The sequence below is a fragment of the Colobus angolensis genome, unplaced genomic scaffold, assembly GCF_000951035.1.
Source record: "Colobus angolensis palliatus isolate OR3802 unplaced genomic scaffold, Cang.pa_1.0 Scaffold253, whole genome shotgun sequence".
Classification (NCBI taxonomy): domain Eukaryota; kingdom Metazoa; phylum Chordata; class Mammalia; order Primates; family Cercopithecidae; genus Colobus; species Colobus angolensis.
The window spans coordinates 1,797,437-1,824,732 of record NW_012115744.1 but is presented as its reverse complement, the minus strand read 5'-3'; the positions used below and the strand labels follow the sequence as shown (position 1 = coordinate 1,824,732).

Here is a 27,296-nt window from a genome sequence, read left to right as displayed (position 1 = left end):
ACCAGGCTGTGACACCCGGCCCGTGCTCAGCAGGACAGAGAGGGACCAAGCTTGCTGTCAGCTCTCCTGTTACAGCCTGCTGGCAGCCACCTCCTGCAACTGGGGCTTTCTGGCCTTGACCGAAGCCACTTCCTATCTTCCCCTTCTGTATTTGTGGACTAATTTTTCTGAGCTTCTCCTAGAAAATTCCTCTGACGTTCTGGGCAGTGGGGAGCTGGCATGACATGGAGGAGCATGAGAGCAGAGGGCAGACACAGTGGGGTCAGTTGGGGAAGGTGGGCATGGGAAACTCAGAGAAGAACCCCAAAGGGCCATTTCCCAGATGGCTGGAGCTGGTGGGAGTTGGCGTGCGCCCTCTGCTAACCCCGGACGCCCCACCCACATAAAGAACACTAGGCTAGCACCAGCCTGATGGGCAGAAGGGCCCCGAGAGATCCTTGTTCAGCCTCACTGCATGACCAGACACTGAGGTGCAGGGCCGGGCTTACCAGCCAGTCCTGTCATTGGAAAGTGAGGAGCAGAATTTCCCTGATTCACCAGCAGATCGATTTCCAGGTACATCAGTAGCTCTGCTGACCAGAGCCCAGGGCCCAGCTGACTCACTCTGCCCCTGCTCTCCGGCCAGACTCCATGCCTGAAGCCGAGCTTGCTTTTCAGGACATCAGAACTCCACGTGCTCTAAGTGGATCACCCACCACCCTTCACACTCACACGTAGCTCCAAGGTTTGTTTTTAAGGCTACTGGATGTTTGAATTCTAAAACAACCATGAACCTCTAGTTTAACTGTATCCTGGACTAGTAGAATTTTTCTGGTAAACTGTCTACATCTCAAGAAAAAGTGAATTTATGATTAAAAAATAACAACAAATCACAGTTTTATAAAAGCTAGAAAGGAACTGGGGCATCCAGTGGTTTTTCCCCTCATGATACAGGTAAGGGAAGGAGCCCGGAGAAGACACAGGGCGGCCGGAGTCCACGCAGTGGGGCTCCCATCAAGGCCTGTTTCTGGACAGCCCATGTGGCCTCAACTATGTAGCCATGGCTGGTGAACAGGGAAAGGGGCATTTTACTTCAGCTAAGTGTGGACTTGGAGGAGCATCTGAACGTCTCTAGGACAATCAAGATTTCTCATGTGTTTCCCGAGCTAGACAATGAATCTTCAAAGTCCTAAGTTACTTTCTGAAGCATCTCCACTTCCACCAGCAGCTTCCAGGGACAACTCCGTACACAGGTCCCCATGCCCTCCTGGGCAGCACCACCCTCCTTCCTGTAAAACCAGGGCATCTCATCAGCTGATCCCGCCCCTAGGTGGGTATAGGAAGGTGTTCCACATGGATGGACAGGATAGGTTTAGAGTCACGTACCAACTCGGAGGACAAAGTCGTTGTAAGATTGGTAGTTGATTTCATCCAGAACGTCAAACATCTCAATGGCAAAGTCTGCCAGCGTGCTCAGGTGCGAGGAGATGGACTTCTTAGCCTAGATATAAACAGACAGAGTCACTACATCTGAGGGGCGCTAGGCAAGAGGGAGCCAGGGACCAACCTGCAATGGCCAACAGCCGCACTCTCAGGGGCAGGCATTCTGGGTACCTGGTTATGGGCACATTTATCATTCCATTCTACAGGTAGGAAACTAAGGAAAAGGCAAGGTATTGGCCAAGCCCCAGCTCCTGAGGAGCAGAGACAGGGCCCACCCAAGGCTGCCTGCAGGAATGGGGTGGGACAGCCCTTTTGAGTGAGAGGCCAGGTGCTCAAACCCCTGCTTGGACAGCGTTGCTAATGCCCATTGCAAATGAGCAAAACAAGGACAGAGACGCATGCCAGGGAGTAGACAACTTCCTTCCTTGAGATTGAGGCTATATCCTCATGTACATGTGTGACGAGGTCCTTTCTCTTGTGAAACAGTAACTGTTGTAAAGTCTCTAATTTTTATTTTTAAAGGGAATTTTATTAGTCTTCACAATCAGGAAACTAACGCTTTTTAAAAATTAACAGACTTTACTTTTAGGGCAATTTTAGGTTTATAGGTAAGTTGAGCAGATTATACAGAATTGTCATATATCCCTTCTCCCCAGTTTCCCCTGTTGTTAACGTCTTACGTTAAGTGTGACACATTTGTTACAACTGATGAACCAATATTGATATATTATTATTAACCAAAGTACCTAATTTAACTAGTGTTCACTCTTGGTATTGTCCATCCTATGCATTTTAAATGCAGGACATGCATCCGCTATGACAGTACTACACACAACAGTTTCACTGCCCTGAAAATTCTCTCTGCTGTCTGTTCGCCCGCCTCTTCCCTAACCCCAGCAACCACTGATCCTCTTACTGTCTCTACCATTTTGCCTTTCCCAGAATTTCATACAGCTGGAATCATACCATATGTAACCTTTTCAGACTGATTTATTTTAAGTAGCCAAGTGTATTTAAGGTTTCTCCATGTCTTTTCATAACTTAATAGGTCATTTCTTCTCACTTAATAATATTCTACCTTATGGATATACCAGAATTTCTTTATCCATTCACCTACTGAAGGATACCTAGTTTGCTTCCAGTTTTTATTATGAATAAAACTGTTATGAATACTCATGGACATAAGTTCTCACTTCATTTGGATATATACCAAAAGTGCAATTGCTGGATCATACGGTAACATTATGTCTAACTTTGTGAGAAACCACCGAACTCTCTCCTGCAGGGGCTGCCCTATATTGCATTCCCACCAGCCAGGAAGGAGAATTTCTGTTGCTCCACATCCCCACCGGCATTTGTCTTGTCAGTGTTTTGGATTTCATCCCTTCTAACAGGTAGCTAGTGGAATTTTATTGTTGTTTTCATTTGCAAATCCCTAAAAGCATATGATGCTGAGCATCCTTTCATATGCCTGTCATCTGCATTTCTTTTGGTGAGGTGCCTGTTTGAATTGTTTGCCGACTTTTTAACTGTTGTTTTTTATTCTCTCTTGTTGAATTGTAATGGCTCTTTGTGTACTATAGATACAAGTCCTTTATCAGATAGGCGGTTTGCAAAGATTTTCTCCTAATCTGTGACTTGATTTTTCATTCTCTTAATATTTTTCATAGAGTAGGAGTTTTTAATTTTCGTGAAGTCCAACTTACCAATTTTTCTTTCATGAATCATGCTTTTGGTGTTGTATTTAAAAAGTCATTGCCAAACTGAAGGTCATCTAGATTTTTCTCCTATGTTATCTTCTAAAAGTTTTGTAGTTTTGCATTTTACATTTAGGTTTATTATCGATTTTGAGTTAATTTTTGTGAGGGGTGTAAAGTCTGCATCTATATATATATATATATTTTTTTTTTCTTTGCATGTGTATGTCCAGTTGTTTCAGCACTGTTTGTTGAAAAGACTCTCTTTTCTCCACAGTATTGCCTCTGCTCCTTTGTCAAAAACCAGCTGACTATATTTCTATGGGTCTATTTCTGGGCTCCCTAGTCTGTTGCACTTATCTATTTGCCTGTTCTTTTGCCAATACCATACTGTCTTGATTACTATAGCTTTTTAAGTCTTGAAGTTGGGTAGTGTCAGTCCTCCAGCTTTGTTCCTCCGCTTCAATATTGTGTTGACTATTCAGCATCTTTTTACTTTCCATATAAACTTGGGATCATTTTGTCAATGTCACAAAATATCATGGTGGAGTTCTGATTAGACTTGTGTTAAATCTACAAATCAAACTGGGAAGAACTGCCATCTTAACAATACTGTCTCTTCCTATGCAGGAACAGTGACTCCCCAGTTACTTAGATCTTTCATTTCTTCCATCAGAATTTTACAGTTTTGCTCATATAGATCTTATATATAGTTTGTTAGAGTTATACCTAGTATTTCATTTTTTGGCTACTAATATAAATGGCATTTTGTTTGTAACTACAAATTCCAATTGTTCATTGCTGGCATATAGAGAAATGATGAACTTTTATATATTAACTTTATATCCTGGAACCTTACTATAATTGCTTCTTAGTTCTAAGGGAGGAGACCACCCCTCATATTGTCTTATGCCCAATTTCTGCCTCCAAAGAAAGAAGTAAAAACTAAAAGGCAGGAATAAAATCCACAAGCAGACAGCCCGGCGCCACTCCCTTGGCCTAGTAGTTAAAGATCGACCCCTGACCTAATCGGTAATGTTATCTATAGATTACAGACATTGTATAGAAAAGCACGATCAAAATCCCTGGCCTGTTCTGTTCCATTCTAATTACTAGTGCATGCAGCCCCCAGTCACGTACCCCCTGCTTGCTCAGTCGATCACAACCCTCTCAGGCGGACCCCCTTAGAGTTTTGAGTCCTTAAAAGGGATACGAATTGCTCACTCAGGGAGCTTGGTTGTTGGAGACGTGAGTCTTGCCAAAGTTCCCAGCTGAATAAAGCCCCTTCCTTCTTTAACTCAGTGTCTGAGGGGTTTTATCTGTGGCTTGTCCTGCTGCAGTTCCAGGGGCTTTTTTCTGTTATTGTTGTTATTAATTCTTTTGGATTTTCTACGTATACAGTCATGTCATCTGCAAGCAGATTCCTCCCCAGTCTGTATGCCTTCAATTTTCTTTCTTGTCTTACTGCCTTCCAGTAAAATGTTGAATCGAAATGGTGAGAGAGGATATTCTCGCCATGTTCTCATCTTAGAAAGCATTTAGTTTCCCTCCATTAGGTATGTTAAGCTGTGGGTATTTTGCAAATTTTTTTAAATCAAACTGAGGAAGTTGTCTTCTATTGCCAGTTTACTGAGAGTTTTTTTTAAAAAAAAAAACCAGGAGTAGGTGTTAAACTTAAATAATTGTTCTGCATCAATTTATATGATTATATAATTTTTTTCTTTATCCTATTGATTTGATGAATTTCATGAATTCATTTTGGAACACTAAAACAGCCTTATATATCTGGAAAAAAACCAATGTGGTTTTAGTATATAATTCTTTTCATTCATTACTGAATTCAATGTTCTAATATTTGTTGGGGGCTTATACATTTATATTCATGAGAAATACTGGTCTGTAATTTTCTTTTTCTATAATGTCTTTGTCTGGGTCTGGTATTCAGGTAATGCTGGCCTACAGAACGAGTTAGAAAATGTTCCTTCTGCTTCTGTCTTCTGGAAGAGATTGTAGAGAACTGGTGTAATTTCTTCCTTAAATGTTTGGTAGAATTCATCTGGATCTGGTGCTTTCTGTTTCAGAAGATTATTAATTATCGATTCAACTTTAATAAATCTGGATCTATTCAGAATAATTATTTGTATTTATTCACAGTTCTACTGTGGAAAAGGAGAGTGCAGGGCTAACAGGAGAAGAAGAGAGGGGGCAACTAGGGAGGAAGGTGGGGGCTGGTGGGGGAGGGACTGGGCTGCTGAGGAGGTGGGCCGGTGGGGAGGGTAATGGAGCAGAGGCAGGGTGAGGGTTCTTGGGAGAGGTGTCTAGCAGGGCAGTGCTGGGGCTGGAGGACGCTCCAGTGAGCAGCCTTCTGTGCTGACTTTCCCTAGGAGATTGTGTCTGGAGAGAACCAGCCACGGAGAGAACCAGCCACAGACAAAAACAGCACTCAAGCTGCTCCCATAATCCAACACAGAGGGCAAACAAACCCCAGTGTGGAACCTGCCCAGTGTCCCAAAGCAGTTTAGGGAAGGGCTGGGACCCAGTCCCCAAGCAGGCAGCCCAAGCTGTACTCACCTTGGTCCCCGAGGTAGGCGCTAGCCCCACAGCAGCCATGTAGGTGCTCCCAATGGTCTTGATCTTCTCTATGTCCTTGTAAAAGTCTTTTTCCATGAGCTTTGTTTAAAACATAAAACTGTTAAACATGATATAACATTTGAGAAAAGTTGCTGCAGCCATCAGCCACCAGGAGGAACAGCAGAGCCAATGAATGCATTCAGGAAAGCAATGTGTCTTCTTTGCTTTGGGCAGACAAGTTCTAGGACTACGCTGGCAAGAAGAGGTAAGGACGGTACAGGACACATTCCTCTGTCCCCAACAGGTGAGCTCGCAGCCACCAGGAGAATCAGGTCCAATGACAAGGGGTGGTGGGGCTGCCACAGTGCCTGGCTGGCTGTGGCGGGGGCCTGGAGACACCCACCTGCCTGCTCATCTGTAGACAAAGGCCTGGAGGTGCCCACCTGCCTGTCCATCTGTAGATAAGGGCCTGGAGGCACCCACCTGCCTGCCCATCTGTAGATGAGGCTGCCCAGCCCTGGCCACTGTAGATGTCCCAGCCCTGACATTCACAACATGGAGGACAAGCACCCAGCCCCACCTGGTCGCCCTGGTCCCCCATCCTAGGGTCAAGACCCCCTTCTCTCCTGTGATAGTTGGTCTGGAAGGAGACAGAATGCCTGTTCTTCCCGGGATTTGCTTTCTCTCATTCCAGCTACAAAGAATGTGACATATTGTGAGACACACAGGATTTAATTAGGTGAAGGGGTATCCTGATCACTCATCAGTAGGATGCACCAGCACACCCAGGTGGGGTCAGGATGGCGATGCAGGGCCTCACCTCGTCAAAGTCGGCAATGATCTCGTTGAGAAGCCGCAGACACTCCACCCCCATGTTGTTGCCGTCCAGCTCGATGTAGAAGTCATTAAAGTTGGGGATGGAGGCAAACATGACGCCCACCTGGGAGTAGGACTGGTAGTAGAGGTCCTGGAAGTTCAAAGGATAGGTCAGGAAGGGTGAGTCAGGCAAGCGCCGAGGGCGTGGCGGGAGTAGTGCCGGACTAGTGCTGGCCAGGTGCAGGCTGAGTGCTCACCATGTTCCGAGGGTTGGACATGAGGAAGTGCTGGGCGACGTGGGCTGGCAGGAGGTTGAAGAGGATGCGCCTGTTGTCCAGCTTCACCTTCTCCATGTCCTCTCGCTCCTCCTCTGCCTGGGGCATCATGAGCCTCCGTTAGTCCCATCCACTCACGTTGCCTTCACTTGTCCCCACCGCACGCTTCTTTCTAAACATCCAAACTGGACTCCAGGTGTGCTGATGGTCTACACACATGCTCCTGTCCCTCCTGCCCACTGGATGCAAGACTAGATCCATGTTACTGGGTCAGGAAGATCTGCAGATGTCTGCCTAAGTCACCACCTCATCTGCTAGAATGTCCAAAGGACAAACTACGGCTTCACCTCATTTCCAGGGTCTGCCCTGCCCTCCGCTACTTCCTAGGGACCAGATGCTACAGCAATTCTTTCTCAGGCACGTGCCCATCCACAGGCTCCACCAGCCCCCAGGCAGCTCCCAATGTGTCCCGCAGGGCACCTGTCCTAGAATGCCTCATGCCCGGGTGGGACAGACACCTTCCTAAGGCTCCTGTTCCCTCTGGAATCTCTCTGGTCTTCACTAGAGCCTACATCCCTCTGGGCACTGAGACAAGTAGAACCCTGCAGGAATGCGGGGCAGGGGCAGATCCAGGGCCAATGAGCTCATCTGAGGGCTGACTTCCAGCCCCCTGGGGCAAGGAGTAAAGACCCAAAGGGTCCCACCGTGGGGACATGGCAAAGCAGATGGCAGGAGCAGGTGAGTCCCAGCCCACTTACTGCTAGCTGTAGGACCCTGCAGAGACTGATTAAGCCGTCAACAAAGGCCCCATTCATGGACCACTGTGAGGGCTCAAGAAGGGCTCTTGGCAGGACGCAGCACAGCCCTAGGAGGCAGAAGCCACTGGAGTCCCTGTTTTCTCTCACACAAAACCCAACTTCTGTAAGGAGTGAAGCTTGGGGAAGATTCTAAGTATGTGTTAGCATTTATGGAGGCATCAAACTCTTGAATGTAGTAAAAACTGTGCAATGACTGCCCTTGTGGAGCGGCCCATGGCCTGGCCACTGCAAGCCATGGTTTGGAGGCCAGCTCCCCTGGTTCATGTCCCCTAGGTGACTGGTGACCCGGCCAGCAGATACAGTCTCACTGTGCCATGGTTTTCTTGTTGTAAAATGGGTGTAACACACTCACTTTTAGAGGGAGTACTTGTAGGGTTGTACTTAACAAGGGCTGAGGGGACAGCACGCCCCACAGTAAGCCTAAAGAGCACAGCTGCTTTCTGGCAGTACTGATATTATCAGAGCTGAGTTGGCCAAGAACAGGCCGCTAGACTGCACACAAAGATTCCACCAGCTAAAACAAAGAAGTGGAGATTTCCAAGGATAGAGGTGAGGAGGCCCCGAGCCTTGAGGGCCAGGTACGAGGATGGGGGTGTGTGTGAAGCCAGGCAGGGCATGCAGGGCAGGCCTGGTACAAGTGTGTTCTGGGAAGACAATGCCAGTGAATCAGGGTGACCCATGGAGACAGACAGCGCCAGCTGTTTCTTCCTGTCCCTTAAGGAGCGTAGACCAGATAAGGAAGAAGCAGATGAGGACAAAAGAAACCCAGGGACCATAACCTTCCTGGTCAGACCAGAGCTGGAGTCTGGCTGCCCAGATGGGCTGGAGCCGGGCTCTGCCCACGCAGCGGCTATCTGGGCATGGTGCTGACTTACGCTGGGTCATGCTCAAAGGTCAGAAACCTTCCATTTCCAGCCTCAGATGGTCTCTGGCGCTGCTTTCAACTCAAGTTCCCATCAATAATGACATTCTGGACAAACACCTCTCTATGGGACCCACATTATTAATTACGTGTTAACACATCAGGCTCTAATATACACAAAAGAAAGGTTTGTAAAGGGTGACATAAACAGAAAGTAAAGAATATTTTCTTAAATAATAGCTTTGTTTTATTTATTAGTGGCACAAAAATTTCTGCTCTCTCCAAAATACTATTGTTAATGTTAATAGTATTTTAGTGAAAACAATGTAACTGAATATGCTTTAAAAACCATAATCTAAGTTTATGGCACTGTGAATAAAAAATTTGCATCTACATTCTGCTTATTTCCACACTTGGATTAATGGGCTATCAGAGCTGCTGTCCTTCCGAAATCGTCATATATCTCTTAATCCATCCACAAATGCAAAGGTCTTTGTTGAAATTTGACTGGGAAACATCCATCTTTCCCTGTGCCACTTATTTTCATGAACCAAGCACAAATTATATTGTTATATATTTTAACAAATGTGATGAAAATCCACTGAAATTCTCAGTCTATAAGATTTTCCCACCAGGAAACTCTATTTTTAAGAAAGAGTAGTGGGCACCACACATTATTCCTGTCAACAAAATCACATGTCCATCCAACATGTTCAGAATGTTCTCTTTATGGCACAGTTTCTTTAAAAAGGCATTTCCCTTCTCAAGTGTCCTTCTGTTTCAGAAATCACTGACCAGGATGCCTCTAGTGATAGTCACATGATGCCTCAGAGAGTTCACAGCCTAGAGTGCTTGCATTTGGAAAAGAGAACAAAATAACAAACAGCATAACTTGGCAACTCCCCGTGTGCCGACATGTGCTATGAGTGACTCCCACAGTCATCCTGACAATCTTCTATCTAACTAACAAGACCAGTAACCTCAGAACCTGGAATCAATAACGTGTTTACTACAAGGGTACAGCCAAGGGAGGGTGGTCCTGTCCTCATTCTGTCTCGGAAGTGATGTCCCTGCCTCCCTCCTGCAAGTGACACAGGGCATCTGGCCAGTGTCAGGTCAGCACTGCCAGTTCATTCTTCAACATCAGGAAAGAACATTTCTTAAATTCTCAGATACAATCACTGTAAGCAGACTTTCTGATGCCCTCTCCCCAAACCTCACTGAACCATCGGTGTCCTGAGGTGCACACACCCTTATTTGCGGGCATCTCAGGGTCCACAAATACCTTCTTTTGGGAAAGTGCAAAGGGAAAGGAACTTCTCCAAGCATAGCAGCAGCTAAGACAATAGTCGTCAGCCCCCAGGTTAGAGGAACTTAGTCTCTAACTTTGGGGCGGAAATGCTTCATGTTCAGCTTCTTTGACACTTGGTTTTCCCTTAAGCAAGAGGCACTCTGTGACCCATGCCACCAGGACACAGAAAGATCAGAGCAAGCAAGTAAGAGGTGATGCACGTCTCTGCATGGTGTCACTGCTCCAAGGATGGATGAATCCTGAGATTCAGGGTGGCCCGCGCTGGGCAGGCTGGGCAAGGTGCACGTGTCCAGAGTGACCCCATAACTGTCGTCAAGCGGGCAGAAACACCAGAGGGGTAGAGCTGCATGCCCTGACCCAGTGAGTCTCCCTGGAATGGATGCCAGTGGCTTCTCTCCTTCCTGCAGGACTCTGGGGTAGAAGTCCCTAAGGCTCACCACTGACTTTCAGGGACGAAGAGGATTGTGCAGACCCAGCCCCTGAAGACCAGGGAGACCAAGGGGGGCTTCCGGCTGGACCCTCAGTGGCCAGCCTCGACTTCACAGCCCCTCTTCTGTACTGCGGGACTGAGAAAGCTCCAGGGTCCACGGGCCTGACTCTTGGAGGACAACGATGACATGATCCTCTCGCTGAACTGCACCAGACATATAGTGAGAAGAGGACTCGCCCTCTCTGATGAACACTACTGACACCCTCAGGAGGCCTGCGACTGCAGCACAACCTAGCCCAACTCAGAGTGCCAGGAGTAGGCAGCAATTCTACAGGGCTGAACTCTGGAATATTTCCCACTTTTCCACTCTCCTTCCCTCCCATGTAGTTAGGTCCCTGATGTACCCCTATCAACTACCAGCCTCCCACCCTCCCGTCCCCCAGCAGAGGTGCACGACCACCGCATGTTCTCCACCTTGTTCGCGGCTCTCTCTCCAGCTACTGGGGAGGTTGCTTTGATATTTCCCTCAAATATCAGTATTCCAAGAAGCATTTTTAGAGGTAATCTTACCTCTAAAGTAATTAGTGAATCCAGTCTACCTCATCTCCTTGAGCAGTTATCTGCATTTCCTTGAACACTTCACAGAGATGGCGGACTCACTACTGCACATGTCAGCTTCATCCAACCTCAAACTCTCAAGCCGGTGGACAACGTATGTTGAATGAAAATCTCCCTCCCTGGATCTTTTGTCCAGCGACCCTGGTTCTGTCCTCAGTGTGCTCCAGAGACCAGCTGTACCAGGATGGGAGGACTGAAAAGGCCTCACCCTACGTCCTACTTTCAGTTTCTTTGGTCACTCCTCTTACTGGTGACTGGTTTGAAGGTCCCTCTCTGCCTGGATGTCCAGGCAAGCTGGGCTATGGCTAAGGACTCTCCTAGGCAGGGTACTGGGCAAGGCTTTAGCCAAATGTAGGGCTCCCAGCAAACTCCCCAGGCCTCTCACCATGAGCTGGTACTCAACTGGCTGTCCCTGCTCTGTGCTCAAAAGACTGTACTTTAAACACAGAATGACCGTTCAGTTTTATTTTGTGCAGTTTTTTTCTATCAATTCAGCGGCTGCAGTGAGCACAGAACCTGAGCCTACCAGGGTCCCTCTGGTGCCAGCTCCTAGCTCTGTGTTCTTCTCAAACTGTAGGACCATGGTCATGCACGAAAATGACCAGCTTGATGGGAGGGTGAGGCATGGAGAAAGGTCTCAGCTCCCACTGAGCTTTGTGCAGCCACCTCAGGGACCACATATCATGAACACATGCCTGCTTCTCACTAATTATTTTTCCAGCCAACGCACAGACTTTACAAGCACTGTTTACAGCACAGGGCAGGCTGAGTGTGGTGCAGATGTTCTTAAGCCTCCAACTCAGTGTCCTTGTTCACCCAGCACCCAATTCAGCACTTTAGATCCACCAAGTCCTGCCAATGCCATCCCTAACCCCAGGCCTCTCATGTAGGTCCCTGCTGCCTGCTGCTCCAATCAGCTCCACTTCCCTTTTAGCTCAGAACAGATGAAAAGCTCTTTTTAGATCAAAAATGCATTTCATTAAGGCTTCATGATGAGAAATGTGATTTACATTATTCTACTACATTAAAGAGAAATCTTAATTTTAAATTTGAACAATTAAATGAATTAAAAATGTTATCCCTGACTCTTACTAGAAAATGAGAGAATAAATCTTCAAATGCTGTAGTTACACCGTGTGCATGTAGGTATGCACATGTACATGTTCCACCCTGCCCTGGGAAGTCCATGAGTGGTGTGTGAGTGTGTGTGTGTGTGTGTGTGTCTGTAAAGTATGTGTGTTTGTGTGTGCATGCACACATGCATGTGTGGTTTGTATAAAATACTTAGCATCTTGTTGCATTTCACTTTCCAAGAAATAAAAAGGCAGACCACAGCCCTCATGATGTGTTTGTCCCATTCATGGCCCCGTGGTGTAAATGAGGCTGTGGTGATGTCATAGCTGGGGGAATTGGAGTTCACGAGCTGCATGGCAAATCAGCTTGAATATACCAGGACTATCCAACATCCACCCCCAACAGAAATGCTGGAACCGGCAGTGGTGAATGCAGAGGCTGGCTCTGTTTCTGACAATGAAGTCTTTACTCCTAAGGAGCTTCTGAGCTGAAAGTCTTGCTGTGCTGAAATGCTTGGTAGTTCTTCATTTCTTAGAATGAGTCATCGTAGTATCTGAAGGCAGGGCTGTGTCCAGTATTTCAGACAGGAAGCAAGATGGGGATGCCACTTTAAAAGGTAAAGAGGGCCGGGCGCAGTGGTTCACGCCTGTAATCCCAGCACTTTGGGAGGCTGAGGCAGGTGGATCACCTAAGGTCAGGAGTTCGAGACCAACCTGACCAACACAGAGAAACCTCATCTCTACTAAAAATACAAAATTAGCCAGGCATGGTGGCGCACGCCTGTAATCCCAGCTATTCAGGAGGCTGAGGCAGGAGAATCACTTGAACCTGGGAGGGAGAGGTTGCGGTGAGCCAAGATTGCGCCATTGCACTCCAGCCTGGGCAACAAGAGCAAAATTCCGTCTCAAAAAAAAAAAAAAAAGGTAAAGAGAGCTCGCGCTAACAGTGAAGCTATGAGGCTGCAGTAGGCACAGCTGGTCCTGCTCCTGGGAGATCTGCTCTCAGTGATCCACGAGGTCCACCCTCACTGTACATGGAGGGAAACCAAGGCTGGGAAGACAGCATCCAGTCTCTGTAAGCAGAAGACACACTGTCTGTCTAACGAAGTGAAGGCCCTGTGACAGTCCTCTTTCCTAGCTTTGAATTTCTACTTACACCAACATAAAATGTGGGGGTAGGATCTGCTGGAAATTGATCAAGCTCAGTTTCAGTGACTGAAGTTTCCAGGGTAAAATGTCAGACATTGAAACCAGAGAATTACTGAAATTATCCTTTTCAAAAAGTCAGCATTTCTTGCCACAGTGAAAGGCCTGGTCCAATGCTACCTCCTCCAGGAAGTTCTCTTCAGCCCCTTAATTAGAATAAATTACTCCTTTCTGAGGAGCAGACAGCACCTGCCCAGGGCCTTCATGGCATTCTGTCTTCCACTCTCCTTATCGAGTCTCCTCTCCTCTCCTCCCTTGACTAGCAGCAGCAGCCTGTGGGCATGCCTGTGTTAACTCACCTGCAAGATGCAGCAGAGCCTAGGGAGAAGCACAGGCCTCAGAGCTGAGGAGGCCACTGTGAATTTACCCACTCAGAATGTGAGGGAGGCCATCCTACAGGGGAGCACTCTGAAGCTGAAAGGTCCTGGGGAGGGCTGAGAGCCTGGCCCTGAGCACATGTTGCCAGCACAAGCTCCCTTGTTTCCACAACCACTAGCCAGGCAAGAGTAGCCCTGGTCACTCCACATGGACACTAACTGTGCTAAACATGTGTGTCTTTGTGATTACAAATGTAACACAAACTGTTGTAGAAAATCTGGATTTTTCATTGCACATACATACAGAAAAAAATGCAAAGCAGCCACACTCCATGATGAAGAGATGTCCTAGGGGATATCTTGTGGGTCTGCTGTTTCAGACAGCCTCTGGTGCCTTAAAGCAGAAGGATCCATTTCCTCATCAGAAAGTCTGGAGTTACCCACATTTCTCTAACCAGGGAGGACTTGAGGTGCTATGTTTCACACTCTTGAGAACACTGAGGTGCCTGCATTAGCAGAACTGAGTTTTGTAGGCTGGTCATAGATAAGCAGAACTGTGCTGTGATCAAGTTAGGGCCTGCAGGTGAACTTCACATGCTCAAGCCCAACACGGCATTGAGACACACCACAGACATCTTCTTTCTTGTTGCACGGTGACTGCCACACTGCTACCACACTGCTCTCCACAAAGAGTCCACACTGTGGGCAGAAAGCAAACTTCTGGGGTCTTTGGAGCTTTTGCTCTATGTTGAAGTTATGCTGGGTCCTTCTAACCCAGATCTAACCTTTCAGAGAAACCCTCCACCCACAAATGCACATGAAATCTTGACTGCTGTGAAGGGAGAAGCATAGGCCTCAGAGCTGAGGACTTCTAATTCTTGGCTGTGTTCACAGGATTCTGCCTAAAGACAGCTCTCACCAGAAAACCATTCCACTCTGGAAGGTACTTAACTTGGCAGGAGAAGGCTTCTGAGACATGCTCTGCATGGCATCCATGAGAGTGCCCATTTAGGGTTTGGCAGATTTCGGTTCTGACCTTTGGCCATTTACTTTGGCCCTCACCTGTTACATGGGGATAATGACCAGTTTTGGGGTCAAAGACACTTAAACGGCCACATGAAGTTCCACTTCTGGAAAAGATGGAGTAACGGGGATTCAATTTGCCCTTCTAGGAGCAACAAGCAGACCACACAAACTATACAAAACAGCAGCTTTCCAAATACTGGACAGAAGGCAATGAAAGATAGTGATCCTTGAGTGATGGGAATAAGTGATGAGGCCTACAATGGCCCAGCATACTGCTGGGAGAGTTTCCAGGCCGTAGATAGAGGCAGTGCATGTGGAGCCTGGGGGTCTCCCAGATTTGACAAGGCTAGGGGGCTTGGAAGCCCAAGGCAGCTTGAGTTCAAAGGGAAAATACCAGAGAGAACAGAGTGTTTGGGTCTCTTCAAGTCTCTAGTTGAGTACTGATTAGCATAGGCTAGAGAAAGAATCATCTAGGGATTAGCACAGGTTAGGGAAAGGACTGTAGGGAACAACCCCCAAAGTTCATACAATGCTGAGAATCGTTCCTACCTCCATTGGCAAGAACAAAAAACCTTATAATTCACCAGGCATCAGGTAAAGCACTGAAAAGGTTTTGCCTCAACTGAGATCCAGATTTCGTAAGTCTTTGTGAGCTTAGTATTTCTTTTATTTTGAAATATTCAATCGACAAACAAAAACCGTATATTTCCAAGGGTTTTGGACAAAATTAGTCTAAGAATTAATGCTCCTCTGGTTTTTCTTAACAAAGGTAAAAAGCAAGACCCAAAGGATCTGTATCCTTCCCTGTAAGTTGTCAATTCTATTGAGATAAAACTGATTATAACACTTCCCTGTTATTTTATTCCTTAAACATTTATAGAAACTGGTCTCTATTATTTAATTTATTCTGATTACTTTGGTTTAATTTCCTCTTTTCTGGCTTCTTAGGGTGATTTGAGAGAGTCCTTTCTTCTTTTCTAATATAGGTGCTTTGTTTTATACATTTTCCTCCAAGTACTGCTTTAGCTGAACCCCACAAATGTTGATCTCATATGTAGTTTCATTTGGCTCATATTACTTTCTAATTTTCCTTTTGATTTCTTCTTTGAACCAAAAGTTATTAAGAAGTATATTCTTTAGTTGAGGATTTCTCAGAGATCTTTCTGTTATGGACTTCTAATTTAACTATATTGTAGTTAAGGAACATACTTTGTATGATTTGAATCCTTTTGAAAATTTCTTGAGATTTGCTGTATTGTTCATATTCATGTGTCCTTGAATAGAATGCATATTCTGTTGCTGTTGGATGGTATGTTTTATAGATGTCAATTAAGTCAAGTTGGTTGACAGTGTTCTTAAGTGTTGTAATCCTCACTGATTTTCTGTCTAGTAATTCTATCCCTTTTTGAAAGGGATGTTGGAAACTCCAACTATACTTATAGATAGAAGAATTTCTTGCAGTTCTATCAATTTTTACTTTAGGTATTTTGATGATCTGTTTTAGGTACATAAATGTTTAGGACTATGTCCTCTTGATAAATTGACCCCTATACTACCCTTTAACATTACTGAAAGACCCTTTTTCTTCTTTGACTAACATTTAATCCAGAGATTCAGATTTGGTAAGTCTTTGTGTGCTTAGTATTTCTTTTATTTTGAAATATTTAATTGACAAACAAAAACCATATATATCCAAGGTGTGCAATGTGATGGTTTCCTATATGTATACATTGCATAACAACTACTACAATCAAATTACTTAACACATCTATCACCACCCACAGTTACCATTTGTGTGTGTCCAGGGTTGGGGAAGTGAGGACACTTAAAATCTGCTATCTTACCAAATCTCAAGTACACAATACAGTATTATGAACTGATTTTTAAAAATAACAATAAAAACAAAGATCTCAGGAGACAGACACACTTACCCCACCTAGCACTCTACCCTTCCCTTGGCTAATTCCTACTCATCCTTTACGCCTCAGGGGTGAGGTATTATATTTAAATGATATCACATCCACCTGCCTGGGTCAGGGTCCTGTCTACATTTTACATGGCATGCCCTTCACTGTATTGAAATTTTCTGTGGCTTGTGTTTGATTCCTTTAACAGCCCATGAGCACCCAAGGGTGGAGGTTACACCTCAACCATGTGAGCATCCCCAGCACAGGATTGGGTCTACTTTGGTGCCCAATAAGCACCTGTTGGATGAGGCCAGTGGTAACACTATGTGCATAGGTCCAGAGTGGATGCCTGCCAGAGGCTGAGTGTGCACTCTCAGATGGGCAAAAGGTGTGTTTCCAGTGGGCATGGGGCCTGATGGATGTGGGGTCCTGAGGTTGCACACCAAGGTTTGGCTCCTTAGGGGTTTCCACAGAAGTGTGCTGCAGGATGCAGCTGGGATACATCTGGAACCATTTGTCCCTCCATAAAAGCTGTTTGTGAGGATGTACTCACCCAAAGGCCAGATGTGAAACCTATGGGCAGTAACAGAGAACAAGATGATGACTAACAAGCGTACAACATTTCGGGGTCCAAGAAGCATGATGACCATGGCTTTATATGACATAAACACCTCCACAACCCCCTGAGACAAGTGTTACTGTCACATGTGTGAAGACAAGTGACCAGAGTAAGAGGTGGAACCAGGTCTCTAACTTGGCTTCTGCCACCAGGAATTCCATGTCTGTGCCACGACCACATCTTAGGAAACCTTCCCTCTAAATGTTAATAATGGCAACTGCAAAATGGGAATTACCATCAAATTAAGCATTTATTGGTAGAGAAATAAGTTGTTTTAACTGCATTCTATACTAAATAGCATAAACATTGAAATTATAATTGCCATGATGATTATCTACTGAATGCAAAGAAAGAAATGACACTGGAACAAAAGCATACAAAAGTTACAGGCAAAGAGGTTGAAAATGCCTCCCAAGGGAAAAGCCTGTTTGTGCACGTTTGAACAACCAATCCAGTCTCTGTAAATAATTAACCTACCTAGTGTTTGGCCTGGTAATTTTGCAACAGTTTGAGGCACTCTAATGTTTGTACTACATACCTAAATGTCCAAGGGCAAACAGGCAAAGTCTAGAAAGTTCTGTGTTTTGCTAGGGTTATGGGAAAGCAGGTGGCATTTGTTGTTACCTATCTGCAGACAAACATGGCAGTGGACTCCATTTGGGCAACCCTTCCTTGTAACACGCATGCACAAAGATCCGCAGACTTGCCCGGGCTACCCCAAGGTCCGGGAATGCATTCTAGCCCTAAAATTACTGGTATGCTCACTGGGCATTGTTAGGGGGTGTCACTGGATGGAGAACGACATGGCAGGGTCAAATATTGCATTTAATAACATTTAAAAGAACACCAAAGCCAAGAAAAAGCCATGTCAACCCAGATGAGGGAAAATGTCTCTCCCAGAAGTATCCCTCAACTGGAAGAGTCACAGCCAAGGCCCAACTCTGCTGTCTGAGAGAGGAGCCAATCAGGCACCCTAGTAAATAACCTAGAAACCCCAGATCTCACCGGCCTGGGCTGTTCCAGTCTTTCTAGCTCATCCCAAGTCCATTCTTCTCAAGCTCTGAGTAGGTTTTTGCAACTAAAAGATCTGAACCCGAGAGGCCAGCTGACGGCTGGGTCAACATATCCTCCCAGACCAGCCAGCTGGATCACCCTGGATAGCCAGCCGGAGCCAAACTAAGACCAAATTCAGCAACACAGCCCATCATAAAGAGGTTCTTTTCCCATTACCTGGTGTGGCTTTAGCAAACTGTAGCTGGCCAGATCTCCCTTCTAGGGCAAGTATGTGCTGTATCTGCAGTCCATTCCCCACTGGTTCTGTCCCAGGGAGGCCTGTCCAAGGACTCTACCAACAGGCTCCTGGGCCTCCTACTTCCGGCCAGGTTTGGCCAATGGGGAGCAGGAGCAAGGGCCAGCAGCGAGGGAGAAGAGCATTCCTGGTTCTTCTTGGCATGGTTGCTGCGGACTGGCTGTGTCTCTCGGCTGAAGGTGGTGAATCCTGTCAGGCAGCCCTCCCTTTTCCCTGATTCTAGCGCCCGTTCCCACTGTGGCTGCCCCAGGTGCCACATAAGCCTGGGGCACTCCTGTGCCTGCCCCTGTCTTTCAAATAGTCCAAGCATCATAAGGGCTCCTGAACTCACCCCCTCAGAGTGTGCCCTCTGCTGTCAGCCCAGGCTGTGATACATGCACAGCCCCCTGGAGACCAACTCTGCACCCTCACTTGATGGCCAAGTGTGGCCAGACTCCGCACGACCACTTCTGAGGTGCCCTCCTGCCAACCTCTGACTATACAAGTTGCTTTCCTCAGGGACCCTGTGGGTCACAGGGCTCCCACCTGCCTCCCGGGCACTGTGTCACACTCCACTGTCAGACCACCTTTGGAGACAGGGATCAGGGCCTATCGCCCTCCCTTTGTAGCTCTACTGCCCACAGGGGGCCTGGAGGGAGCACTGGCCCCTATGATTGGGCTCTGACTCCTCTTACAGTTTTTGCTGAAGAACTCCCTCTTTCTGCCATGTTCCTTGTCCCTTTCCCCTCAACCCCATCCCTCATCCTCCCGTAGCTGAATCTGAAGCATCGCACAAGGCCCAGAGAAACACTGGCTCTTCTCCAGTATGCCTGGTTTTGCTTCCTCACAAACCCACTGTAGCTGCAGTCAGGCCTTCTGGTGTGAGGACTCACTTCCCACCACAGCCTGCATTCCTCTGGTGATAAGTCAGATTCAGATGTTGATACGGTTTGGGTACCTGTCCCCGCCAAATCTCATGCTGAAATGTAACCCTAGTGTTGGAGGTGGGGTCTGGTGGGAGGTATGTGGGTCATGGAGGCGGATCCCTCATGGCTTGGTGCCGTTCTCACGATAGAGTTCTCGCGATAGTCAAGAGTTCTCGTAAGATCCGGTTGTTTTAAAGTGTGTGGCACCTTCCCCCATAACCCCTTGCTCCTGCTCTCACCATGTGACATGTATGTTCACGCTTTGCCTTCAGCTATGAGGAAAAGCTCCCTGAAGCCTTCCCAGAAGCCAAGCAGATGCTGGTGCCTGTTGGTACGGCCTGTAGAACTGTGAGCCAATTAAACCTCTTTTCTTTAGGAATTACCCAGTCTCAGATATTCCTTTATAGCAGTGCAAGAACAGATTAATGCAGATGTATTTATGCCCCCATCAGGGTCCCCTCCCACTCCACAGCAGGAATTAGGGCCTGTTCTGTCCGGACAGCCCTGCTGACAGCGAGCCCACCACACAGCAGCACTTCCCCAGGAGGGGCCAAAGGGCAAGAATTCTCAGCAACCCCTGCCCACTCCGGAACCTGGAATTCAGGTATGCAGCGAAGACAGCGCCAGATCATGAGTCCCTCGGGAATCTGGGTCTTCCCCACCTGCAAGGCTAGCTCAGAGCTCCATCTAGTAGGATACAGGAATGTCTTCTGCCCAGAACAGGCACTAACTAAATACACAGGCTGAAGAATAAACGAAATGGGAAAATCCACAGACGGGGTAGACTGGTAGTTGCCTAGGGTTTGGGGGTTGAGGAGAAATGGGGAGTGTTAACTGATGAGGATGGGTTTCTTTTGACGGAGATAAAAACATTATAATATTGATTATAGTAATGGTTGCAGAACTGTGAGTATACTGAAAACCACGGTTCACTAAACAAGTGAATCGTGTTATGTGAAATATATCTCAATAAAGCTATTATACAGTGAAGGAAAAAATAAGCCATGTTTTTCACCAAGCATTTGTGAACACATGTATATAGATACACATATAGACTGTGTGTGTGTGTGTGATGTATGTATATGTTCTTTCTTTTGCTTACTCAAATCAACAACACAATTTCCATCACTTTAAATATGCCTTTAAATACGCATCCTGCCCTGTCATGCTGACATACACCCACTGAGATGCTTCTGTCTTTTCCAGATGAATAAAACTAGAGGAAACAACTGTGTTCATGTTTTTCGTGAGTGATAACTTGCCTCCGGATGCTCCTCAGGCCTACACTTCATCCCATTCTAACCCTCCCATGAGTGATAACTTGCCTCCGGATGCTCCTCAGGCCTACCCTTCATCCCATTCTAACCCTCCCTCCCAGAAAGAGATCCCCCCAAAAAACGGCTCACCACAGAGTTTAACAGGCTGCTAGACGAAGGGCTGCTCAGCCTCACCAAGCACCTACTTTGCACAAGGCCTGTGGCCAAGGACATCAGGAAGAGAATTTCAGTTATTTCTTGCACACCTGGATTAGGGTTCTCACCCCCATTTTAATGCTGAAGCAGAAAGACAGCTTGACCTATCACTGGTTAAAGTCACACAGACCCTACATGGAGTTGCCAGAATTCAGGACGAGGACTACTTGATGCCAGGCCCAACCTTTGTCACCCCTGCTACTGCTGACCAGGGTTTTGGTCACTTAACTGCATGGCTTGATGCCCAGTCAGCCTCAGGAACAAGGACAAGAAATTGACAGGCTTCCCAACTCTAGCAGCAAGCCTGCTCCTGCTCCTACAGTGAGCCCTCAGCTGGTCCTGGCCACGCTTCCTCCTGGCCGCCCTCTGGGCTGTGCCTGTCTGGTGTCTGCACCCCAACTCTGGGTGGTGCCTGCCTTCAGTACTGGCTGCAGAGTCGGCCTAGGGTAAAAATGCTCCTGTCCTGCCTGGCCCCAGACACAGCGCTCTCCACGGGTTCAGAGCCTACCTAAAGGTCACACAGATGGCAGCTAGATCCCAGCTCAGCCAGCTTCTGGCTGCTGCCCGACTCTGGCATGTTACTTTAGCGGCCCTTGCTTTCTTGTCTGTAATTCCAGCTCCTAGGCAGTGCTGTTCTGAAGACTGAATGAGATCAAATAGCTCCAACACTGAAGAGCTACTCTAAAGGTGTCAAAATAAGACTATCTCTTGCTAAAGCTAATATCAATCAGCTTTCATTCCCAATTTTCAGGGGAGGAAACCTAGGAGGAGCAATTTTCCCAGGGTGAAACAGTTTGCAAATCCCACAAATGGGATTTGAACCCAGGTAACCTGGTCCTGAATGCTTGTCCGGAGGCCTGTGGAGTACGGAGTTGGTGTGAAGATGCTCATACCAGCCTCCGCACGCTGCCTTGGCCCCTGGCCATGGGGTGGACACAGGTACGCCCCTGCTGTGGCTCTGTGGCAGGAACTCAAGGTGAATATCTGGCAGTCACTGCCAGGATCATGTCCAAACAGAAAGCCACCTACTGACTTCAGGAAAGCATTACTCCTCTCCAGCCTGGTACCCAGATGTTCGGGACCTGAGGCCAGTTCACATGTTTGCTACTCCATGGAGTCTCCCAAAGAGGGGTGCTTATGCCTCTTGCATCAGAATTTCCCAGGGTACATGTAAAAATATAGACGTCCAGCCCCCACCTGCTGACCTACTAAATTTGGAGTAGGTGGTGAGAGTTTTGGCATTTTCTTGTGTTTCCCAATGACCCCGATGAGACCTGCTGCCACCAACCAGCCCTGCAGAGGCTGAGCCCCTCTGCACCACCACTGCACACACTGTTCAGGGAAGGGGGACTCAATGCCTCGAGAAAGAGCCGCACTCTGACCATCAGGCAGTTCTCCATCACATGCACCCCACAACCTTCTGAACTGTCTTCCCACAGGGCGTGGCTCCCACTCCCTGCACCCCCCAGCACAGGTTTCCTCCATCCCCGGACAGTGCCTGGCCTTGCACGCTGCTGAGGAGGGCCCTTCGAAGGCCATACGGTGTGTGGGTGTCTGCAGCAGCTCCCGCCAGATGCTTGCTGGAGGCTGCTTCCTCCTCCAAATCCCCCACCGCCAGAAAGCAGAAAGGGCTCGTCTTGCCTGTGCGGCCCAGAGGTAGTCCAGCCTCAGCCTGATGTCCACCTGCCTGGCATGCAGGGCCAGTGCACAGGAGAAGAGCAGGATGGCCACAATCGGCTCATAGCTGCGCCCGGAGACGGCACCACCCCTGGGGGAAGATGAGGAAGAAAAGCCAAGTGAGTGCCGAGCTTCCAGGGCAAGACTCTGCCACCAAACCCAAGAACCGTACAGAGTGACCCTCAGGGGGTGACACCCAAAAACAGCTTGCTGGGATTTACCCTGGCCAAGAGTCACTTGCTAGAACTTTGGTTGAAGAGCAACTGTCACCAAACTAAAAAATTTGTATATAATTCATCTTGACTAGTTCTGGAATCAGAAGCCTATAATGCATATCTATACACACAGATTCAGTAGCATCTCTGCCTAGGCCTTTTTCTCGAGGAGCCACACACTTACCCAGTCCTGGTGTATCCACTGAGCTCCAGTACGAGGATGTAGGACGTGGTGAGCCCGGACAGCAGGATCATTTTTGGCAAGGAGGACACCCGAAAAAATATGGCTAGCGGGAGGGTGCCCACCAGGCAGCAGAGCAGGGCATGGTGCGTAGACTCGCAGGGCAGGGTGGGCAGGGCTGTGCGCTGGCCCCCGGATGAAAGGACTACCAGGGAACTGTTGGGCTTGGAGCTCCAGGCCCAGGGCAGACAGCCCACCTGGGAAGGGAGGGGTCACAGGGGCTTAGGGAAGGGCGGGTGAGGACCTGCAGTCCCTAAGCATGCTCAGGTGTCCCTCTTCAAGCAGGTCTCCCAAGGTTTTGCTCTGACCCACCCCCAGTGCCACCACACCAAGCTGCAGACCTCATGGCATCTCACAGCACTTAAAGGCTCCCCACTGGTTGCCAGAGCAGGCAAGAAGCTCCAGGGAGGACCCGGTGGGATCAGCCTCGCCTGCTTTCCAGCCCAGTGGCTCCAACCTGCTACTCTTGCCCCCAGTTCCAATCTGTTACTCCTGCCCCAGCTCCAACCTGTTCCTCCTGCCCCCAGCTCTGTCCTGTTCCTCCTGCCCCCAGCTCTATCCTGTTCCTCCTGCCCCCAGCTCTGTCCTGTTAATCATGCCCCCAGCTCTATCCTATTCCTCCTGCCCCAAGCTCTGTACTGTTCCTCCTGCCTGCAGCTCCATCCTGTTACTCCTGCCTTCTTCTATCCTGTTACTCCTGTCCCACTTCTATCCTGTTACTCCCGCCCATTTCAATCCTTTCACTCCAACCCCCAGCTCCATCCTGTTCCTCCTGGCCCAGCTTCATCCTGTTACTGCTGCCCAGCTCCATCCTGTTCCTCCTGCCCCATCTCTGTCCTGTTTTTCCACCCCTGCTTCTGTCCTCTGCACTGTATGAAGAAGCCAGGCTCCTTTCACCAGGGAGAGTTTGCATTTTCCTCTGCTAAGTAAAGTCTCTTGTTCCCTCGCTTCTCGGGGCCCCACGCCTGTTCCAGATGTCTCTGCTGAACTCCCTGTCTCTGCAGCCCTGGGTCCTGGCCTCTAGGCTGGTTCTCCATGTCATGCCCTCTCCCACGCCAGTGCATGCTGCAAGCTGGAGATGCTCACCACACATCCTTGAGCTACTGAGTAGATTAAGACCACTATGAAAATACACAGGACAGTGCGAATCTGAATCGTCAGGCACCCTGGAAAACACTGAATAAGAAATGTTAATTTAGAAAATACCCTCTGATTAGCAAGGTGAGTCACGTGCACAGTTAATACTTCCTACAGCGGAATGTGCAGATGACCTGCAAGCTGCTAGGTCCACACCCGTTATTCACCCTCCTCACAGGTCTCTTGGCTGTTTTCATTTGTTTATTCTCCCAGGTGAAAAGCTGTCAAAGTTAAAAACGTCTTTAAATTACAAAGTCTTTAAATCACAAAGAGTAATACTTCCCTTCCTTCCACCCGCATTGTAACGTTGATTGGCACTGAAGTTAACTGGATAGATTAACTTGGTATTTTCATTATATTGAATTCTTCCATTTCAGAAATGGTACAAATTTCCATTCATTTGTGTCTTCTTTGATATGCTCTAAATAAATTTTATTATTTTGCTCACTAGGCTTTATAGAGTTCTTAAGTTATTAGAAATTTTATTTTAAATCTATTTATTATAAAGACATTTTGAAATCATCAAAAAGTGATTTCATGGATAAAAGTAAGAAGTCCTTTTTAAACTTAACACTTCTGAAAGCATAAATATAAACTAAAATTAATACCCACAGGGGCCTTACAGAAAACAACTCACCCTGCTAGAGTCCCCGACTAGCTGGGCTGCCCTTCGCGGGCTACACGGTTATTCCTTTAACCCCTACATGAGGTCAGATCATTACTATCTCCGCTCTACCGTTGAGAAAAAGGTGGCACAACTGCCACCCAGTCCGGTATCACTTCTTCTATGGAAAAGGACAGGGCAGTGTATCCCAACCCACCCAGCTGGTGGATTATGGATCTGGGATCCAGTTCTAGGTTTCCTAAGTCCCAAGAGACCACTGGGTATTTCACCAACCCAGTGTCTCTGCTGATCTCAGAAGAACTGCTGCTCTGCAGCGGTGTGAGGCTCAAACACTTTACTGACCATGGCTCACTGCACTTCCCTCCCGGTCCCATCTTGGCCTCTGGGCAAGACGCGGGCGCAAGTCCTTGATCCCCACTGCAGCCTCCCATCATCTGCTTCCCCCACTTCCACCTGGCATGAGCTCGGTGTTCTAAGGAAGGCCACCAGAGCCACTGGCAGGCCCCCATGCAGGAGCCATACCACAGGCCTGGGAACAAGATTTTGAAGCAAGATCCTGCCATCTTTTGCAGGTAACTATTCTCCTTTTGAGAAAGGCTCTTGGCTTGCTGCTGGGCCTAAGTAGAGCCTGAACCCTTACCTGTAGGCCACCAAGTTACCGTATGACCTGAGCTGCCCATCATGAACTGGGTGTTACCTGACCCACCCAGCCATAAAGCTCGGTGTGAACAGCAGCCCTCCATCATCCAATGAAAGTGCTAATATATATGATCAGCTCTGAGCAGACCTTTAAGGCACAAGTAAGTGACATGACAAAGTGGCCCCAATGACCATAGTCCCCAGTCCTGCTACCCTGCCTTCTCTCTCCCAGTCTGCATCTATGGCCTCATGGGGAGCTCCCTCTGATTAGGTGACAGAGTAAGAGAAGCTCAGGCCTTGTGGCAGCTGCAACACTTCAGCCCATGTGACACAGCCCTGAGGGACAATGGTGAAGGGAAATCTTCCCAGTGGGCAGAACTTTGGGCAGTTCTCCTGGGTGGGCACTTTGCTTCCACGGAGCAATGGCGAGATGTACAGTCATATACTGATTCATGAGCTGTGGACAACAGTTTGGCTGGATGGTCAGGAAGTTGGGAAAGACATGGTTGGAAAATTAGTGACAAGGGCGTCTGGGGAAAAAGCATGTAGATAAACCTCTCCGAGTGGGTGAAAAATGTTAAGATACTTGTGTCCCATGTGAACGTTCACCGAAGGGTGACCTGAGCAGGGGAGAATTCGAATCCAGTGGATAGGACGACCCCTACTGTGGACACCAGTCACTCTCTTTCCTCAGCCCCTCCTGTCATCCCAATGGGCTCATGGACAAAGTGGCCATGGTGGCACTTCGGGAGATGATGTCACCTGAGGATGAGAGGGAGAAAAAGCAGGCACCATTTCCTGGCCGTCTGCACTCACAGGGGCTAGAATGAAGCCCTTGGGCTGCCTCTGGTGGTGCTACACTCCCCTCTGTGCGGCGAGGCTCCCTTCCCCCCAACTTAAGGATCTCTGCCAAGGTTCTCTCTTTTCTTCAAAGCCATCCAGGTTAACTCAAGTATCGTAACTGGAGGAAATCTTCCCTCCACCACCTCCCACCTTCCACACCTTGGCTTGGGGACCTATGACGGGATGTGGCCTCTACCCTAGCCAGCCTGGGTACACACAACGCGCTCCTGAGCCTGTCCCATCCGCCTCCCTTAGAGCTCTAGGAAGACGAGAAGGAGGATAAGGAAAACAGGGCTTAAATGCAGGTCCGTGAGCACCAGGCCAGGGTGAGAGGAGTGGGAGCAGCTTATCCGAGGCACACCCAGCCACCTTGTGGACCACATCGTGCCCACGTCCCCGGGGTCCTGCCAAGGGCCTCTGAATGTGCCTGATGCCTTGACCTCAGCCTGCCCCACCTGCAGCACCCCGGGGTCCAGCCAGTGCGCACCTCCCGGGCTTCCTCCTCTCCTCTGCCTGCTCCTGATGTTCTCCAGCCCAGCCATCCAAACCTCAGCCTGCAACCCGGACAGAAAAAGTCCACATCCTGCCCCAGATATTCCTTTTCAACTCTCAGCAGGACCCTTGGGTCAACTCTGCCACCCTCCACAGATGATAAAGACAGACTATGCATGCCCTCGCCACCAAGACGGACAGGATTAGGCACCTCCCCACCTTGATTCCCAGGATGAGCTCCACCCACTGCCCCACCCCCACTCGGCCTTCTCTGTCTCGTCTGCTTCAGAACACTCCAACTGAGTGTGTGCTTGCCAGGCCCTGCTCCACAGGCTTTGCACAAATGAGTTCACTGAATTCTCATGTCAAGCCAGTGAGGTGGGGGGCATCATCACCGCCATTTCACAGAGGGCAACCCTGGGCCCAGAGAACTGGAGCCCAAGCCTGGAGTTGGCACACCCCCGACAGATGTGGATGGGGAAGCCAGACAGGGGTGAAGATCCCAAGGGGCCATGGAGCTGCCACACTGCCCTGGGCACCCTGGCTCTGGACGCTGTCAAGGTCAGGGAGGGAAACATTTCTACTCGGCCTTCTTGGGGATATGATCTGGAACTAACTCTGTCTGCATGACCCGCCACATCCACTCAGGCCACAGTGGTCTTCTGCTGGGTGGCCCTGACCTACCCCCTGCTGGCCTCCTGTAAACCTCCCTCACCTCCATCCCCACAGCCATTCGCACAGGCCTCTTCCCTGGCCTAGAGTCAGCAGGGAT

The 27,296-nt window shown here is 48.2% G+C and overlaps 1 protein-coding gene across 1 annotated transcript in view; it reads right to left on the bottom strand.

Moving 5' to 3' along the window:
- ADCY1 (adenylate cyclase 1 (brain)) overlaps nt 1-27,296 on the bottom strand; it is a 136,412-nt gene that overhangs the window by 5,166 nt on the left and 103,950 nt on the right. Inside the window, exons 12-18 of the mRNA XM_011946793.1 lie at nt 23,875-23,964; nt 22,732-22,985; nt 22,297-22,423; nt 6,764-6,880; nt 6,511-6,657; nt 5,691-5,789; nt 1,366-1,480 (exon numbers count right to left, since the gene is read on the bottom strand). Of these exons, the coding sequence (XP_011802183.1) occupies nt 1,366-1,480; nt 5,691-5,789; nt 6,511-6,657; nt 6,764-6,880; nt 22,297-22,423; nt 22,732-22,985; nt 23,875-23,964 (949 nt within the window). The remainder of the gene's footprint in view (nt 1-1,365; nt 1,481-5,690; nt 5,790-6,510; nt 6,658-6,763; nt 6,881-22,296; nt 22,424-22,731; nt 22,986-23,874; nt 23,965-27,296) is intronic.